Source organism: Phycodurus eques, chromosome 3 (genome assembly GCF_024500275.1).
Source record: "Phycodurus eques isolate BA_2022a chromosome 3, UOR_Pequ_1.1, whole genome shotgun sequence".
In the NCBI taxonomy this organism is placed as follows: domain Eukaryota; kingdom Metazoa; phylum Chordata; class Actinopteri; order Syngnathiformes; family Syngnathidae; genus Phycodurus; species Phycodurus eques.
Window position 1 is genome coordinate 23,125,153 of NC_084527.1, and position 20,337 is coordinate 23,145,489.

Consider the following 20,337-nt stretch of genomic DNA (forward strand, 5'->3'; position numbering starts at 1 on the left):
GTATCTGTACCTTATGCTCCCACAAAGGCCTGTGGGAATGCTGGAAGTTGGCCGGTGTGATTTGCAACTTCACGCCCGGCAAAGTGAAAGTGGCACATTTTGTCTTTCCACCCAATATGTCCTCATTTACAATTCCATTTTACACTTTTAACACAAAGGGAACAAAACATACAAACTGGCCGCTACATTCAAACATCTCCAAGATGATTATTTCTCCTTTAAAAAGTGACACTTTTATTCCTGAAATCTGCCATTCTACGATCTTAAAAATGCACAACTTTGCTATATTTTCGTTAGAAATATACAACCAAAAATAGGACAGCATTTCTTAAAAATGACAAATATTGTGATATAATATTGAGGCCCACATAACCTGCTCGTTGTGATCTTAAATTTGACCGACATGATCTTTGTTGAAAAAATCTGGCTTCCTTCAACGAGCAGATATCCTAAATAGAACTAAATAAATATAGATTTTAAACATCCAAATAAATATAAATTTTCTGAACCGCTTATCCTCACTAGGGTGTGGTGGTGCCTATCTCAACTGACTTCGGGTGGGAGGTGGGATACACCCTCAGAACTGTGAGGCAGATGTGCTAACCAATTGTCCACTGTGCCGCCAATCCATCCAAATAAATTAATAAATAAAATTATATGGTGTTATTAACATGAAATAGGGATGTTAACTGTAATGAAATAAACTACATCCATCCATCCATCCATCCATCCATTTTCTGAGCCGCTTCTCCTCACTAGGGTCGCGGGCGTGCTGGAGCCTATCCCAGCTGTCATTGGGCAGGAGGCGGGGTACACCCTGAACTGGTTGCCAGCCAATCGCAGGGCACATAGGAACAAACAACCATTCGCACTCACAGTCATGCCTACGGGCAATTTAGAGTCGAAATAAACTTCAATTAAGCTTTAAAAGAACAAAAATATAAAATATGTAATGTATAAAATACGATTTTCCAGTGTAAATAGACATTACCATCCATCCATCCACTTTCTGAGCCGCTTCTCCTCACTAGGGTCGCGGGCGTACTGGAGCCTATCCCAGCTATCATCGGGCAGGAGGCGGGGTACACCCTGAACTGGTTGCCAGCCAATCACAGGGCACATACAAACAAACAACCATTCGCACTCACATTCACACCCATGGGCAATTTAGAGTTTTCAATCAACCTACCATGCATGTTTTGGGGATGTGGGAGGAAACCGGAGTGCCCGGAGAAAACCCACGCAGGCACGGACGAGGAGAACATGCAAACTCCACACAGGCGGGGCCAGGGATTGAACTCCAGTCCTCAGAACTGTGAAGCAGACGCAACCAGTCGTCCACCGTGCCGCGACATTACCATATAAAGTGTATTATCTACAGTGTGCACCGTTATGCAGAATGTTAGTGTTTAATACATTGATTCTATATGGCTTTAACGCTTTCTTTGTACTACTTCAAGTACAAATATTATCACTGATATTGTTTCGGTACATATTTTAAAATAAATGTCGTTTACATATGTAAGGTCGCGGAAATGCTGAAAGTTGATCGTGGAAAAGGTGTCGGAACAACTTTAGCTGCATGAGCTTAATTTGGCGAAAAACTAAGATCCTCTTTCCAAACAGAACACACCATTTGTCACTTTTCAGCGTGTGAATGTCCTTTTAAAAGCGGTAAAAATTGAGTATATGCATGTATACATGCGTGACTTTGTCTCTCGATATTGAGATTTAAATTTATACAGTGAGTCATCAAATGCAGCTAACTTTGTCCGGTGTGGCGTTAAAAGTGTGAGATACAGATTTGTGTACATATTTGCGCTCTGCATGATGTGATTCATATCGCAGCAACATGTTAACTGTGACTTCCTTTGGGTGCACAGAAGCTGCGTTTAAAAATAAATAAATAAATAAATAAAATGCTAAATTTAGTATTATGCTTACATCAGGTGTAGAAAATAAAACAAATCTTTTTCTCCCAAAAACCTTCCTCCAAAAAAAATCTCTACCCCTAAAATCTCCCCCCCTCAAAATAAAAAGGTACCCCAAAAATATCTTTCAACCCAAAACTCTTCTCCCCAAATAAATAATTTATATATAAATAAATAAATAAAATATCCCCACAAAATCTTTTTCTTAAAAAAAATCACCCCCAATTTCTTTCCCCACAAAATCTTTATTTTGAAAAAATATTCCTCTCCCAGAAATTCTTCCACCATAATTCCCCCAACAAAATATTTCCCTGTCAAAATCTTTTTCCCGACTCCCTTGAGAATATTTACCCACTCCCAGAAAATCTAGTCCCAGCTAAAAACTAAACCCCCTCTCCAAAAAAATCTTGTTTCCCCACAAATATTTTTTCCCCTAAAAAAATATCTCCCCTAAAAATAAATTCTCACGATATAGTTCCTCCCAAAGATCGCCCCAAATCTTCACCCCCCAGAAAATATTTCACCCCCAGAAAATCTTGTTCCCACTAAAAAAAATACTCCACCCCTCCAGAAAATGTTATTTGCCCCCAAAATAATATCATCCCACAAATATTCTCCTCCCTAAAATGTTCCTCAAAATCTTTATTTCATCCCTAAAAATTATTGCCCCAAGAAAATCCTTGCCCCCACAATAAATCTCGTTCCCACTCTAAAAATATTTTCACCCCTTCAGAAAATCTTTTCATCCTCAGAAAATTTCCCCCACAAAGTTTTTCCTCTAAGAAATTGTCCCCCCAAAATCTTTTTTTCTCGCAAAAATTCGCCTGAGCCATAGATATGAATTAATTGATGAATTCAATTAATCACCTAACCCTAAGACACGCTAACAAAATGTTAACACCACATCTTGAAAATTTCTGCTTCATAGCCATCCGTTGTGATCGCAAAAATGCTATTTAGCTTATGTTATTATGAGCTAAAGTTAGTACACAATCTTATTAATAATGCCATTGTTTTTTTTTTTTTTTTTTTTTTTTTTTTTTATACCCTTCAGTCCCAGAATGCGAGTGTCGTTCATTGTGTTCTCGGCCCAAGCTCACGTTCTCCTTCCGCTTACCGGGGATCGGTAAGTTATTGTTCTTGTGCTAGCATGTTAGCATTTAAAGCTCTAAAATGATAAAAACGAGACAGTTTTTATCCAATTTTCTTCAAAGAAAAAAACAGTGCAGTATCTTAGGATACAAAAACACGACAACTATTTTTGTATTTTAAGGTATGAGATCGAAGAAGGCCTGGAGAAGCTGCGTGCCGTCAATCCAGCTGGCGAGACTTACATGCACGAAGGCATCAAAAAGGTGAGTGCCACCCTTTAACGTGGAGATACTTTATCAGAGTCGTAACAGCTGCGGGAAATTGGTCTTACTTTTTCCCTCATTCCACCCTGCAGGCCACGGATCAGATCCAGGAGCAGACCATCAAGTCGTCCAGCATCATCCTGGCACTGACGGACGGGAAGCTGGAAGTGTTTGTTCACGAGCTCACCGTCAAACAGGTGCCGTCCTCATCATCTTTTTCCCGGCGGTTTTCTGGATTTCACATTTCTTGTTTTGTTTTCGGGGTTCCTGCAGGCAGAGGAAGCAAGGAAGTACGGCGCTCGTGTCTACTGCGTGGGCATCAAGGACTTTGACGAGCAGCAGGTGAGAGAATAGTTTGCTTAATGCTAACATAATGCAATACGCCATCGACAGGCTAACAGAAATGAACATTGATGTCACGGTTATTCTAAACCGTCAGACAACTGTTACTTTACAGACACGGAACAGCAACACATACAAACAGATCATACAACAATATTCACAGGCAATGGAACACTGGACACAGTGGGCTTGCTTCTTGACACAAAATGGCTGCTTTTGGAGTGGAACCAGCACTGGCACCAGCTCTGTGTGAAAAGGGGTATGAAAAAAAGAGCCTCCAGTGTCCCTTGCCGCTTGAGTGAATCCCCTGACCCACTTTCATGCACCCCGCCCTGGTCTAAATGGGCCAAAATTACAGGATGTCATGTGAAACCATTAAGGGTTGCTTTTGTGGCGTCCCACCGGGAGAACACACAGACGAGGAGAGACATCAAGGTTTCATTCACTCATTAAGTCAGGCAGTGCCTTCAAGGATGGTGTGAAATCCTAGATTTTCTCACACAACAACTGAGTGGTTGTTCCAGATGTTCATAATTGATTTGTTACATTTCTACTACCGACCAATCAACCGACCTACTTACTTAGCTACGTTGCTTCCTTCCAACAAACCGACCTTCTTTAATACCCAACTGACCAACCGACATTTCAAACTACCTACAGTACCTACTGATCGAACAGCTGTCTTACATACTTACCTATCTACTTACTGGCAAACCAACTGCCTGACCTACCTACCTACCTAGTTATCAAACTACCTACCGACCAAACTACCCACCCATTTATCTGCCTTCCTAACTAATTAATGATTGACCAACCTTCTGACAATTCTTACCTACCCTTGTAACTACTGACCTACCTAGCTACATATTGTAGCTACCTAGCTACTGACCTACCTACCCACTAAAATACCTACTGACCTGCCAACCACCCACCTAACTAATTACCTACCTACTGACCCATTGACCTACTGTACCTTTTTACCTATCTAATTACTGACCGACCAACTGCCCAACTTGCCTGTCCACCTACTGACCGACCAACCGACGTACCCACCCATCTAACTACCTTTTACTACCTTTGACCCATCAAAATACCTACCTACTAGGTGTGTAATGATTCATTCACTACATCAATGTATCAATTTAGAACACTTGGATCTAACATTAATTGTATGTTGAAAAACAAAATCAGAACTAGCAGGTGAATGTAATTTTAATTCAACCTGAAGAGATGTTAGTTGAACTTTATTTTAATAAAGTGTGACTGCATTTGCCATTAATAGTTGTTTATTATAGCTATAATTAATTTTACCTGATTCCGTTAAAACAAACAAAAGGAATCCAGGAAATTTCCACTGCACTGTCTAGTATTCAGGTATTTATTTCACAGTCAAACTGGTCAAATTTATGTCTAAAAAGTTTCTGAATCTATTTCAAGCCACTAAATCGTTTTGGATTGTGTCAATCTAAATGAACCAATCATGGCTACGTTGACAAAGATCACCACTTTGGATTTTTTTGTTTAATCCGATCTTTTAATGTAGTCGTTTACATTACAAAAACACATGCGGTTTCTGCTGTGGAAGGAATGTGTCCGTGACATCACACACATTGACACAAAACAGGACGTCACATTGCGCATGCGTGCAAACACGAATCACTGTGTTGACGGAAGTAAACATCGCCCCTCTCGTGGCTCTCGTTATGACGTATTTTTTGCGATTTTGTGCAACTGTAACTAACATTTTCTAATATTTATCAGTTCTAAAGCGTATTATTTTCGCCACTGATTGTTTTCTGCTCCTTCGTCCGCCATTGCCGTTTTGTGGCGTGTCTGTTTTGTCAAACAGTTGTGACATTTGTCGCCTTTTGATGACTGACAGTACAGGTCGGATGCGCGCCACGTGAGCGTCCATACTGCGCTCACGTCGGAACACAGCCATAGTCCTTGAACCGACCACGAATTGTGATACGAATCGAATTATTGTTAAAACGAATTGTTACTCTCCTACTACGTACTGATCGAACAACTAACCTATCTACTTAACAACTGATCAGCTATCCCACCTATCTATCTACTTCCCAACTAACCATCTGCCCTATCTTACTATCATCGACCTACCTATCAACCTACTTAATGACCAACCAACCGACTGACTGAACGCAACCTCCACCTACAATTTTCAAATATACAGACATTATTTATGAGCAAGACTCCCATTGATTTTACCTCATAGCTAACCCAAGATATATGTTTTAAAATGTTTTATGGTGACCAGGCCCTAAGGTCAAATCAGCTTATTGTTATGCTCGGTTTCATTTCAAATATATAATTTTTTCACCAATTAAAAAAAAAGACAGATTCATTCACTAGCAGCAGTTTAAGGAGGAGCAAACCCTGTAGGCCACATTTGGCCACCGTCAGGATTTCATGCGCACTGGCTCCAATACAGTGTCCTGTTCCCCCCTCGGTAACCATGGCAACCATTGGTAACCATCCCGCGCCTGTTAAGTCCGAAACAAAGGAAACATTAGTCTGCCTTTGCACCACCATCGAGCATTTGCCACAGTTGGACCATCTGCTCCGTCGCCTGCCCCCGACTCGCTCAAAAGTGAAGGCTCAGTCCAACCCGGACCACGCCGTTCTCAAACCTTTTCTACCCCTTCCGCAGCTCGCCGACATCGCTGACACCAGGGACCAGGTGTTTCCTGTCAAAGATGGCTTCCACGCGCTCAAAGGGATCGTTAATTCCGTAAGTGGGGCCTTCGTCGTCTCGTTCTCTCTTTCTCTCTCTCTCTCTCTCTCTCTCTCTCTCTCTCTCTCTCACACTTTCTCTCTCTCTCTCTCTCTCTCTCTCGCTGTCTCTCTTCCACTCTCACATTTCTGGTGTTTTATTTAAAAGTAGGAAACTGCTTATTTCCTGTACCCAACTTCACCCACGCTGCTAAAGAGAAAGCCTGAGTGAGGCGTCAAACTCACACACGCACACTTACACACACAGTGCGTGTGTGAGAGCGTTTCAGTGATGTGTGACAGCTTTTCAGTGGTGTGTATGTATTTGTGTGGGTGTGAGAGCGTTCCAGTAGGTGTGAGACCTTTCCAGAAGTGTGTCTGTGTGAGCGTTTCAATATTGTGTGTGAGCGTTTCAGTGGTGTGTGTGTGTGTGTGTGTGTGTGTGTACGAATTGTATATGAATGTTTTAGTATGATGTGGGAGTGATTCAGTCGTGTGAATGGGAGAATATTTCAGTAGTGATTGTGAGAGTGATTCATTAGTGTGTGAGTGTGTGAGAGTCTTTCAGTAGTTTGTGTGAACAGATAGTTTTTCAGTAATGCGTGTGAAAGCGTTGTAGCAGTGTTTCTGGGCGGATAATTTTTCAGTAGTGAGTGTGAGAGTTTCAGTTATACTGTATGTGAGTGTTTCAGCGTTAGTGTGAGAGCCTTTCAGTAGTGTGAGCATTTTAATTGTGAGTTTTGTTATTTTAGCAGTGTGCGTGTTTGCTACAGTCATTTTCAGTAATATGTGACAGTGTTTCAGTAGTGGGTGTGTTTGTCAGCATTTCAGAAGTGCTTGAGTGTTTCATGTGTTTGTGAGCGTTTTAGTATTGGTAGTGCTTATTTCAGTAGTGTGTTTGTGAGATAATTTTCATAAGTGTGTGTGACTGAGTGGTTTTTTTTGTAAGCAGATAATCTTTCGGTAATGAGTGAGAACATTTAAACAGTGTATATGAGTAGATACATTTTTTGTAAAAGAGAGCGACAGAATTTTTGCTAATGTGGCTGAGAGTGTTCAGTAGTGTGTATGGGCTAATCATATTTTCAGTAATGAATGTGAGCGCTTTTGTGAGAGCGAATTGGGGTGCAATAAAATACAGAGCGCAACTGCATTTGGAGCTCAAGCACACACACACATGGAAAATTTGTTTGCATGATGTGTTGAAGGCGAGGCCAGAAGGAACATCTGCTTGAGATGTTCCAGCTGTTTTTAGGCAAACACGGAGCTGCCACGTGTGCAGCCGGGCCGGTCGCAAGACCAAAACAGTTGTTTTTGTTAACACAATTTGTCGACCTCGCAATTGATTGGATTGCTAAACTATTTTTCCCATAGGAAATAATCGGGATGGAAATAATTTGTTCCGAGGTGGACACTGTGATGCTGTATGGGAAATGTCAGACATAAAAGTAAAAAAAAATATGTAAAACTATTTAACCAGACGTAATAACAAATCACTGTCTTAACTTTAATCCCAACGGTTTGGGGCAAAGTCATTGACATAACCCATTTGTTAAATGTTGATACAAGTCTAAAATGTTTTTTTTTGAATAGTGTTAATATTAAAAATAATAATAAAAATAGTCTAAACTTTAATGACAAATGACAAAGATATGGAGGTGAATCGCATCCTGTCATATTTTTAAATGTTGAAACATGTACAAATCTGTTTAGATTTCATTTCATTATTCAATATTTTTGTATTTATTTAAAACAATTTCTTTTTAACCTTTAATATTATTAAAGTACATTAATTTGGTTGGTTCGAATTTAATCTGGTAAATTTAGGGAAGGAGGTGTTGCTGGTCAGTTTAGAAAAGGTGATTGATTGTAAATTTCAGAAAGGGGGGTTGCTGGCAGATTTAGGAAAAATGGGTTGCTTATATGTTTAGGAAAGAGATTGCTGGAAAGTTTAGGAAATAGGTTGCTGGTAAGTTTAGGAATGGGGGGTTTTCTGGTATATTGATGAAAGGGGGGATTGCTGAAAAATTTAGGGCAGGGTTATTGCTGGTAAATTTACGAAAGGGGAGGTTACTTGTAAGATTAGGCTGGTCCACTGACCAAAAAGGCTCGGTCGTTTGAAAGCCGACTCAGACTCTACGCAGTCGAAGTGTCCTTGGGGAAGACACTGAACCTTAAATTGCCTTCAGGTCAGCGTTGTAAATGAGACTGATCTCAATTGCCTTACCAGGTTAAATAAAGGAAATTATTATTATTATAATTATAATAATTATTATTATTAGGAGCGGTGGTATTGCTGGCGCATGTATGAAAGATGAGATGACTGGTAGATTTTGTAAATGTGATATTATTAGATGATTAGGAAAGTGGCTTGCTGGTATGTTTAGGAAAGGCAGATAAAAAAAAAAAAAGGCAGGTCATTTTTAATTTTTTTTTATTATTTTTTAAATGTAACCTCTATTTAACCAGGAATAGTCCCATTGAGATTCAGAATCTCTTTTGCAAGGGAGTCCTGGCCAAAATATTGCTGGAAAGTTTAGGAAGGGGGAGGGGAAGTTTAGAGATGTGGGCATAGTTGGTACGTTACAGAAAGAGGGGGTAGATGCTAAGTATTCCTGACAAATGCAGTGGGACGCTTCGATCGGACTGATTGGTGAAGGCAAACAATCCCGACATCTTTGGTCTTTATCTCCACTCTGCCAAGGAAGTCATTATCTGGGAATAAATGCCACACTTCCTTTTTCCTGTAGCATCCCTCCATGCACCCTTGTCTTTTTTTAATGCTTCCAAAGCCCGCTGTCACATTTATTTCATACACTTGGCAATAAATACATCTCACTTGTCAGATGGAAGCTGCGACCAACCTGGGATGAAAAGTGCAAGCGCGTGCTACGCTGGCTTAATATGCTTCTTTTTAACCACGCACCATTTGCATACGTTGTCCTTTGTTGATTTATTGAATCCAGGCAGTGGGACCCTCACAAGCCTCTTTAAATGTTAATGTGGCATCCACAGATATTTTTTTCGAAATACAAGCCTCGGATGTAATCGCCTCGCATAATTTCCCCATAAAAGCAAGAGTAGACCACCCCCCCCCACCCCAAGTCAGACCGGAGACGTTTCTCAGGTGTTGCACCTTAATCAGTTTTCAAAACTGACACAGTCGATAACCAACCACAACCATGATGATAATGTGTCACTGGCGTCTTTCTTTGTGTGCAGATATTGAAAAGATCCTGTACAGAGATCCTGAGTGTGGAGCCCTCAAGTGTCTGTGTCAACGGTGAGTGGATTTGAACCAAGTGTTGGTGCCCATAACTCAGTAGCAGCCCTGGAAAATTGGAAAAATTCAGCCTGTTAAATTTTGATGATTTTACAGATATTTAGGAAAGGGCGGGATGCTTGCAAGTTTAGAAAAGGCGCGGTTCACTGAATCGGTTAGGAAAGTGTATGTTGGTGGTATGTTTAGGAAAGGGGAGATTGCTGGTAAGGAATAAGGAATGGGGGGAATAATGGCATGTTGAGTGAAGGATGGGTGTCTAGTACATTTAAGAAAGTGTTTTTTTTTTGGTATGTTTAGGATAAGTTGGATTGCTGGTAAGTTTAAGAAAGGGCAATTGCTGTTTAAGCTTTGGAAAAGGTGGTTTGTTGGTAGGTTTAGGAAAGGCAGGGTTTGCTGGTACATTTAGGAAACGGAAGATTGATGGTAAATTTAGGAAAAGGAAGATTTGCAGTATGTGTAGAAAAAGGGGGAATTGCTGGGGAAGGACACGGTGCTGCTAAATTTAGGTAAGGCAGGGTTTGCTGTTATCTTTAGGAAAGTTCGAGTCGCTGGTATGTTTAGGAAGGGGGGGGGGGGGACGTTGCTGGTAAGTGTAGGAAAAGGGGGGATACTGGCATGCTCAAGGAAGGGCAGGTAACTAGTATGTTTAGGAAAAAAATTGCTGGCAAGTTTTGGAAAGGGGGCAGCACACCCGTGGAAAGTAAAAAAAAACATTCAGCCTGTTAAAAGACTTATTATACGTTAATAAAAATCAGCCCCCAACAGATGGACGTGACAATTTTTGCATGTGTCGATCATAACAGGACAGATAAAAAAAGTCTCAAGGAACCATGCCCGAAATTGAACAGGAAGTTGGCCATTTTGGTTTGGAGGGGCCCTTTGGGGCTATTCCAGGCCTCTTACTTTGATTGATTCCAACGAAGGAATCAGCCCAAATAAGTCCTAAAGCGCTCCTAAAATCTCCAAACTGTTTCCACTCCAGAATCCTTCGACATTGTGCTGCGCGGGAATGGCTTCGCCCTGGGCCGCAGCAGCGAGAGTGTGGTGTGCAGCTTCATCGTGGACCAGCAAACCTTCAGTAAGTGTCTGTAGCCTATGTGTCCGCAAAATACCGTAACATCTTACCACACCATACTAAACTAGAACGAAACCAGATGCTTAGATACACTATATAAAGACACATGAGCTTTATTTTTTTCTCATTGTGGGACATGAAATCGGACTAAACCTTTACTGTTTTAGGTCAATTCGGATTACTAAAATTATTTATATCTTCCAAATTCTGATCCTCAGTGCCTTGCCATGTCTCGACACTAATAACCAATATTTGTTGTGTGTGCGTGTGCGTGCGTGTGTGGGTGTGTGTGTACGGGCGGACGTGTTTGTCCGTGTGTTTTGCATTTATATATGGGGACGAATCCTGGAAGCCGTCACCTTATCGTGGTGTAGGGGTTTGTGTGTCCCAATGATCCTCTGAGTTAAGTTGTCTGGGGCTTCAGGTAGGGTCACCCATGGCAAACAGGTCCTAGGTGAGGGACCACACAAAGCACGGCTAAATTACCCCTATGATGAAAAATATTAATGAATTAAGGTTTCCCTTGGCCGGACGCGGGTCACCGGGGCCCCCCTCTGGAGCCAGGCCTGGAGGTGGGGCTCGAAGACGAGCGCCTGGTGGCCGGGCCAGGCACAGCCCGAAAGGGTAACAAGGGTCCCCCTTCCCATGGGCTCACCATGTGTGGGAGGGGCCATAGGGGTCGGGTGCAGTGTGAGCTGCGCGGTGGCCGAAGGCAGGTACCTTGGCGATCCGATACCCGGCTACAGAAGCTGACTCTAGGGACGTGGAATATCACCTCTATGGCAGGGAAGGAGCCCGATCTGGTGTGTGAGGTCAAGAAGTTACGACGAGATATAGTTGGGCTCGCCTCCACGCACGGCTTGGGCTCTGGTACCAGTCCTCTTAAGAAGGGTTGGACTCTCTTCCACTGTGGAGTTGCCCACAGTGAGAGGTGCCGAGCAGGTGTTGGATATACTCATTTCCCCCTGGCTCGGCGGATGTACGTTGGGGTTCGCCCAAGTCGACGAGAGGATAGCCATTGCTGAGGCGGACGACCAGAGCTATGGCCGTAAGGTGCCTGTCGTGGCAGCAATCCCCGAACCCGTTGGTGGACACCAAAGGTGAGGGATGGCATCAAGCTGAAGAAGAAGTCCTATCAGGCCTTTTTGGCATGTGCGACTCCTGATGCAGCTGATGGGTATCGGCTGGCCAACTGAATGCAGCTTTGGTGGTCGCTGAAGCAAAAATTCGGGCCTGGGAGGAGTTCGGTGAGGCCATGGAGAAAGACTTCAGGACGGCTTCGAGGAAATTCTGTTCCACCATCCGGCATCTCAGGAGGGGGAAGCAGTGCACCATCAACACTGTGTATAGTGGGGATGGGGTGCTTCTGACCTGGACTCGGGACATCGTGAGTCGGTGGGGAGAATACTTCGAAGACCTCCTCAGTTCCACTGACATGCCTTCCCATGAGGAAGCAGAGTCTGGGGTCTCTGAGGCGGGCTCTCCTATCTCTGGGGTTGAGGTCACCGAGGGGGTTAAAAAACTCTTTGGTGGCAAGGCCCTGGGGGTGGATGAAATTCGCCCGGAGTTCCGAAAGGGTCTGGATGTTTTGGGGCTGTCCCAGTTGACACGCCTCTGCAACATCGCATGGACATCGGGGACAGTGCCTCTGGATTGGCAGACTGGGGTGGTGGTCCCCCTTTTTAAGAAGGGGGACCAGCGGGTGTGTTCTCACTACAGGAGGCTCACACTTCTCAGCCTCCCTGGTAAGCTCTATTCAGGGGTGCTGGAGAGGAGGGCCTGTCGGAAAGTTGAATCTCAGATTCAGGAGGAGCAGCGTGGTTTAAAAGTGGACCAGCTCTACACCCTCTGCAGGGTCCTCGTGGGTGCATGGATGCACCGTGTCCATCGTGGTGTCTTGTGGGGGGTGCTTCGGGAGTATGGGGTACTGAACCCCCTGATACGGGCTGGTCATTCCCTGTACGACCGCTGTCAAGAGTTTGGTCCACATTGCCAGCAGTAAGTCGGACTCGTTTCTGGTGCGGGTTGGACTCTGCCAAGTCTGCCCTTTGTCACTGATTCTGTCCGTAACTTTTATCGACAGAATTTCTAGGCGCAGCCGAGGTGTAGAGGGGGTCCGGTTTGGTGGCCTGAGTACTGCATCTCTTCTTTTGTCAGATGATGATGTTCCGTTGGCTTCATCAAGCCGTGATCTCCAACTCTCACTGGAGCGGTTCGACTCTCACTGAAGCGGCTGCGATGAAAATCAGCACCTCCAAATCTGAGACCATGGTCCTCATTCGGAAAAGGGTGGCGTGCCCTCTCCAGGTCAGGGCTGAGATCCTGCTCCAAGTGGAGGAGTTCAAGCATCTTGGGGTCTTGTTCACGAGTGAGGGAAAAATAGAACAGGAGATCGAGCGGCAGATCGGTGCAGCGTCTGCAGTGATGCAGACTTTCTATCGGTCCGTTGTGGTAAAGAAGGAGCTAAGATGAAAGGTGAAGCTCTCAATTTACCGGTCGAGCTACATTCCTACCCATACCTATGGTCACGAGCTGTGGGTCGTGACTGAAAGAACAAGATCCCGGATACAAGCGGCCGAAATTAGTTTCCTCGGTAGGGTGTCCGGGCTCTACCTTAGAAATGGGGTGAGAAGCTCGGTCATCCGGGAGGAGCTCAGAGTAGAGCCACTGCTCCTCCACATTGAGAGGAGCCAGATGAGGTGGCTCGTGCATCTGATTCGGATGCCTCCCGGACACCTTCCTGATGAGGTGGGGGACGACCCAGGACACGCTGGAGAGACTATGTCTCCCATCTGGCCTTGGCGTGCCTCGGGATCCCCCCGGAAGAACTGGATGAAGTGGCTGGGGGTAGGGAAGTCTGGGTGTCCCTGCTAAAGCTACTGCCCCCGCGATCCGACCTCGGATTAGCAGAAGAAGGATGGATACATATGGGGACGAAGGGGTGGGTTGTTGTATATTTCGTTCCATTTTAATTGTCTGTTTGATCTCTGTAAAGTACTTTGTGTTGCATTTTAATGTATAAATCCCAGAATAATGAAAGATTTTCTTTTGACAGTTTTTCATTACTTGAGTCAAAGTTAGAAGTTTACATACCTTTTATTAGTATTTGGTACCAATGCCTTTAAACTGTATGACTTGGGTCAAATGTTTTGGATATTCTTCCACAAGCTTCTTACAATATGCTCAATTTGTGCGCACGCTGACAATATTTCTATGCATTTATTAGTGAATGAGGCCCATTGACTTTGTAATTCTTGTGACACTTTGCAACTAGTTTGGCAGTATGCTTTGGATCATTGTCCATTTGGAAGACCCAAGCTTTAACTTCCTGGATGGTGTCTTGAGATGTTGCTTCAGTATTTTGACATAATGTTCTTTCCTCATGATGCCATCTGTTTTGTGAAGTGCACCAGTCTCTCCTGCACCGAAACAACCCCACCACTTGATGGTGAAAAGATTTCATGTCAGGCAGTGAAAAAGGCATATGTCTTTATTTCGTGTATGTAAACATCTGGTTTCAAATGTAAAAAGCGCTATAGAATGCAATGTGTTGTCCATCATTGTTCAAAAAAAACAAAATAAGATATGATGAAGTACAATATGTAGCTTCTGTGTGGGTCAGCATGCTTCTTATTTTGGGCTGCAGTCTGTTTCCACCACGTTTGGCTCTTCAGAGCTTATATTCTCGAACACCCGTTTGGCATGTGCCAATGCCAAAAAGTTATTTTCTGACTGTTGACTGAAATACTTGTGCAGCATATTTTCAGTTTTTTTTTGGTGTGTTTTTTAAAATTTATTTATATAAAGATTCAACTTGTCATCAGCAGATGTCCTCGTGCGTGTCCTTTCTCAGTTCCGCCGCCCACTTGGGGAAAGGCCCGCCATTCCCTCTTTTTTTTTGGCTCCCCCGCATGTGTTTCTGACGACCTTTTTGATGGCGGGGGCCACGTTTTTAATTACGGACGGTTGGTGTAGCGGGGAAGGGAGGGGTGTCTCGACGGCTCTCGAACATTTGCCACATATGCCGGACAGATGCCACCGTCTTGTCTGTCACCTCGGCAGTTGGAGGGCCAAACAAACGACCTCAGTGGCCGGAGACTAGAACACATACGCACGGACACACGCACGGACGCACGCACGCACACACACACACACACACACACACACACACACACACACACACACACACACACACACACATGAATCTAGACCTAACCCTAAATAGGTAAAATACTGTGATTCTGTACTATTTATGCACCTTAAATGAGTCTGTTTCATATCGACTATTACGATTACATTACATGTTGTGTGCCTTTAAATACAGTGAATCCCCTTTTATCACTAGGGAGACATTCCAGACACACTCTCAGTAGGTGAACATCCACGATAAAGAGACGATGTAAAAATTTATTTATTATTATTATTTTTTTGCATTTGTTTTCCCCTTTACACACATGGTAAACATGTTTTTAACTTATTAAAAGACACTTTCTAAAGTATAGTAATGTAGTACCTTGACTTGTGAGTGACCCCAACTTATGAGAGTTACGGGCTGTCTCCTCCTATATACAGTGGGTACGGAAAGTATTCAGACCCCCTTAAAATTTTCACTCCTTTTAATATTGCAGCCATTTGCTAAAATCATTTAAGTTCATTTTTTTCCACATTAATGTAAACACAGCACCCCATATTGACAGAAAAAAAATTGAATTGTTGAAATTTTTGCAGATTTATTAAATAAGAAAAACTGAAATATTACACAGCCATAAGTATTCAGACCCTTTGCTGTGACACTCATATTTAACTTGGGTGCTGTCCATTTCTTCTGATCATCCTTGAGATGGTTCTACACCTTCATTGGAGTCCAACTGTGTTTGATTATACTGATTGGACTTGAAAGCCACACACCTGTCTATATAAGACCTTACAGCTCACAATGCATGTCAGACTAAATGAGAATAATGAGGTCAAAGGAACTGCCTGAAGAGCTCAGAGACAGAATTGTGGCGAGGCACAGATCTGGCCAAGGTTACAAAAACATTTCTGATGCACTTAAGGTTCCTAAGAGCACAGTGGCCTACGTAATCCTGAAATGGAAGACGTTTGGGATGATCAGCACCCTTCCTAGAGCTGGCCATCTGGCCAAACTGAGCAAATTGGGGAGAAGAGCCTTGATGAGAGAGGTGAAGAAGAACCCAAAGATCACTGTGGCTGAGCTCCAGAGATGCAGTCGGGAGATGGGCGAAAGTTCTTGAAAGTCAATGCAGCCCTCCACCAGTCGCAGCTTTATGGCAGAGTGGCCCAACGGAAGCCTCTCCTCAGTGCAAGACACATGAAAGCCCGCATGGAATTTGCTAAAATACACCTGAAGGACTCCAAGATGGTGAGAAATAAGATTCTCTGGTCTGATGAGACCAAGACAGAAATTGTTGGCCTTAATTCTAGTAAGTGGCATGTGTGGAGAAAACCAGGCACTGCTCATCACCTGTCCAATACAGTCCCAACAGTGAAGCATGGTGGTGGCAGCATCATGCTATGGGGGTGTTTTTCAGCTCCAAGGACAGGTAGACTGGTTGCAATCGGAGAAAAGATGAATGCGGCCAAGTACAGGGATACCCTGGACAAAAGCCTTCTCCAGAGTGCTCAGAGCCCCAGACTGGGCCGAAGGTTCACCTTCAGAAAAGACAATGACCCTAAACACACAGCTAAAATACAGGAGTGGCTTCTGAAGAACTCTGTGACTGTTTTTGAATAGCCCAGCAGGAACCCTGACTTAAAAAGAATTGAGCATCTCTGGAGAGACCTGAAAATGGCTGCCACCAACATTCACCATCCAACCTGACAGAACTGGAGAGGATCTGCAAGGAGGAATGGCAGATGATCCCCAAATCCAGGTGTGAAAAACTGCATCATTCCCAAAAAGACTCATGGGCTGTATTACCTCAAAAGGTTGCTTCTACTAAATACTGAGCAAAGGGTCTGAATACTTATGACTGTGTGATAGTTCAGTTTTTCTTTTTTAATAAATCTGCAAAAATGTCAACAATTAAGTTTTTTTCTGTCAATATGGGGTGCTGTGTGTGCATTAATGTGGGAAAAAAATGAACTTAAATGATTTTATCAAATGGCTGCAATATAACAAAGAGTGAATACTGATCTGAATAATTTCCGTACCCTGTATGTGTGTTGTGTGTGTGTGTGTGTGTGTGTGTGTGTGTGTATATATATATATATATATGTGTGTTTTACACACATATATATATATATTTTACACACACACACACGTGTGTGTGTGTAAAACGACTGCATCTCTGGAGCTCACACACACACACACGTGTGTGTGTGTGTGTAAATGTGTATATATGTATTTGGTGTGGGGGGGGGTTGTGTTGTGAGCCAAATTTTTGATTTAGAGTGAGATTCATCTGCGCCGTCGGTCCAGTAAGGTTAAAAAAAGAAAAAAATGGAGCAATGACCTAGCATGTGGGCAACAGTCTCCCATGCACTTTTAGCAGTTAATTGAATGTGACAAACATTGCTGAGGCGGGCAACCTGGGCTGTGGCCGTAAGATTTTCGGTGCCTGTCCTGGCAGCAACCCCCCGAACCCGTCGGTGTACACCAGCGGTGAGGGATGCCGTCAAGCTGAAGAAGGAGTCCTAGGGTTAGTCCCACAAGCCTTTTTGGCTTGTGGGACTCCTGCGACATCTAATGGGTACCTGCTGGCCAAGCGGAATGCAGCTTTGGTGGTCACTGTGGCAAAAACCAGGGCATGGGAGCAGTTCGGTGAGGCCATGGAGAACGACTTTCTGACGGCTTAGAGGAAATTCTGGTCCACCATCCTGCGTCTCGAGAGGGGGAAGCAGTGTACCATCAACACTGTGTATAGTGGGGATGGGCACTACTGACCTCGAATCGGGACGTTATGAGTAGGTGGGGAGAATATTTCGAAGACCTCCTCAATTCCACCGACACGCCTTCCTATAAGGAAGGAGAGTCTGGGGTCTTTGAGGCGGGCTCTCCTATCTCTTGGGTTGAGGTCACCGAGGTGGTTAAAATGCTGATTCGCCTGGAGTTCCTAAAGGCTCTGAATGTTGTGGGGCTGTCCTGGTTGACACGCCTCTGCAACATCGCATGGACATCGGGGATAGTACCTCTGGATTGGCAGACTGGGGTGGTGGTCCCCATTTTTAAGTAGGGGCACCGGAGGGTGTGTTCTCACTACAGGTGGATCACACTCCTCAGCTCCCTGGTAAGGTCTATTCAGGGGTGCTGAAGAGGAAGGTCCGTCGGAAAGTTGAATCTCAGATTCAGGAGGAGCAGTATGGTTTTCGTCCTGGCCATGGAACAGTGGACCAGCTTTACACCCTCGGCAGGGTCCTTGAGTGTGCATGGTTGTTCGCCCCACCGGTCTGCATGTGCTTTGACTTGGAGAAGGTGTTCGACCATGTCCCTCAGGGAGTCCTGTGAGGGGTGCTTCGGGAGTATGGGTACCAAACCCCCTGATACAGGCTTTTCAGTCCCTGTAAGAACAGTGTTCAAGGTCGCATTGGTGGCAGCAAGTCGGACTCGTTTCCGGTGAGGGTTGGACTCCGCCAAGGCTGCCCTTTTGAATTTGTTCATAACTTTTACGGACAGACTTTCTAGGCGCAGACGAGGCGTAGACGGGGTCTGGTTTTTGGCCTCAGTATTGCATCTCTGCTTTTTGTAGATGATGTGGTTCTGTTTGCTGCAAACCGCTCCAGTGAGAGTTGGAGATCACGGCTTGATGAAGCTGAGTGTGAAGCGGCTGGGATGAAAATCAGCACCTCCAAATCTGAGACCATGGTCCTCAGTCGGAAAAGGGTGGCGTGCCCTCTCCAAGTCAGGGATGAGATCCTGGCCCAAGTGGAGGGGTTCAAGTATCTTGGGGTCTTGTTCAGGAGTGATGGAAGAATGGAACGGGATATTGACAGGTGGATCAGTGTAGTGTCTGCAGTGATGCGGACTTTATAAGGCGAAGCTCTCAATTTACCGATCGATCTACTTTCCTACCCTCACCTATGGTCACAAGCTGTTGGTCGTGACTGAAAGAACAAGATCCCGGATACAATCAGCCAAAATTAGTTTCCTCTGCAGGGTGTCCAGGCTCCCCCTTAGAGATAGGGTGAGAAGCTCGGTCATTCGGGAGGGGCACAGAGTAGAGCCGCTGCTCCTCCACATTGAGAGGAGCCCGATGAGGTGGCTCGGGCTTCTGATTAGGATGCCTCCTGGACGCCTCCCTGGTGAGGTGTTCCGGGCATGTCCCACCGGGAGGAGATCCCGGGGACAACTCCGGACACGCTGGAGAGACTACGTCTATCAGCTGGCCTGGTAATGCCTCGGGATCCCCCCGGAAGAGCTGGATGAAGTGGCTGTGGAGAGGGAACTCTGGGCTTCCCTGCTGAAGCTAATGCCCCCGCGACCCAACCTCAGATAAGCGGAAGAAAATGGATGGATGGATAGATGGATGGACTAACAGTCAAAGACACAAAATGAGAACACTTCCCAGGAGCCCTGATGATAGGCCACACCCCTTAAGGCAACAACAATTTTGCTGTTGTTGTGACTTTCTGCTTGTCCCAATGTACAGTAATTACACTTTATAAAACCAGTTTATTTCTTTATGGCACATACAAACAGAGCATACAATACTCACAGGCTTATACAGTAGTCTCTGCTCTATGAGGACAACAACCAATGAACAATGAATCGCATATAAGTTTTAACGTGAACACTTTTTCTCTCCCTCCAGATCACAAGCCAAGCGCCGTGCGTAACGACTACCTGCTCTGTCCTGCGCCCAAGCTCTACGACGTGGGACAGTAAGTACTGTAATATGCTTGTGCTTATCGCCAATTAATAAGTAATCATTTTAATATTTGGCGTTAAAGCTTGGTGAATATGTGAGTGATAAACAGACTGTGAACGTCATTATTAATGACATCATCATGTAAAAATCTGACATTTCCCGTTAAAATAGACAGCCTATAGCCTATGTGCATTTTGATTGGCTGTAAGCTGCGATGTGCGATATTGTACGCCGGCGATTAAAATTTTGAATGGTTTTGCCGCACCAGTGACAGACTGATCGGCCATTCATGAAAACAGTTGGCAAACCAGGCACGCTGCGAGACAGCTCAGTCAGTTTCAGCCGCATCGCTTGGTGTGCGGCAACCTGAAGAGGTCAAGGCGTGCACAGTGGTTTTTGCATTGCATTTGATTCATTGTTGCAGCCCTACAACGTTTAAGTCAAATCAAGTTCATTTGTATAGCCCTGAATTACAAAAGTCTCAAAGAGCTTCATAGGCCCACATTTGACAAAGATTGACCACTTCACCTGATCTAAGGCAATCAAAAAGTTGATTATTCATATTATTTTTAATGACAGTTTTATTGTTACATTTTATTCTTAAAGATAATCCATCCATCCATGTTCTGTACCGTTTAATGGTTGTGTTTAAAGGGCCACCTTCTTTTTTTTTTTTTTAAATGATGTCATTGTCATTTAATATTTTTTTTATTGAAGAGGAAATATAATGATTAAAATCCTAAATGGGATTTTTGGGAAAAATCGCAGATTTTATTTGAAGGCCATCTCG

At 44.1% G+C, this 20,337-nt stretch overlaps 1 protein-coding gene across 3 annotated transcripts in view; it reads left to right on the forward strand.

The window, feature by feature from the left end:
- The window catches only part of antxr2a (ANTXR cell adhesion molecule 2a), a 117,718-nt gene that overhangs the window by 14,590 nt on the left and 82,791 nt on the right, over positions 1 to 20,337 (forward strand). For 2 of the 3 annotated variants that reach the window (XM_061673538.1, XM_061673539.1), the window contains 8 exons: positions 2,986 to 3,057; positions 3,205 to 3,286; positions 3,379 to 3,483; positions 3,560 to 3,628; positions 6,300 to 6,380; positions 9,584 to 9,644; positions 10,627 to 10,722; positions 19,491 to 19,560. In XM_061673538.1, coding sequence (XP_061529522.1) covers positions 2,986 to 3,057; positions 3,205 to 3,286; positions 3,379 to 3,483; positions 3,560 to 3,628; positions 6,300 to 6,380; positions 9,584 to 9,644; positions 10,627 to 10,722; positions 19,491 to 19,560 — 636 coding nt within the window. The remainder of the gene's footprint in view (positions 1 to 2,985; positions 3,058 to 3,204; positions 3,287 to 3,378; positions 3,484 to 3,559; positions 3,629 to 6,299; positions 6,381 to 9,583; positions 9,645 to 10,626; positions 10,723 to 19,490; positions 19,561 to 20,337) is intronic. The other variant, XM_061673540.1, reaches the window with a different exon arrangement.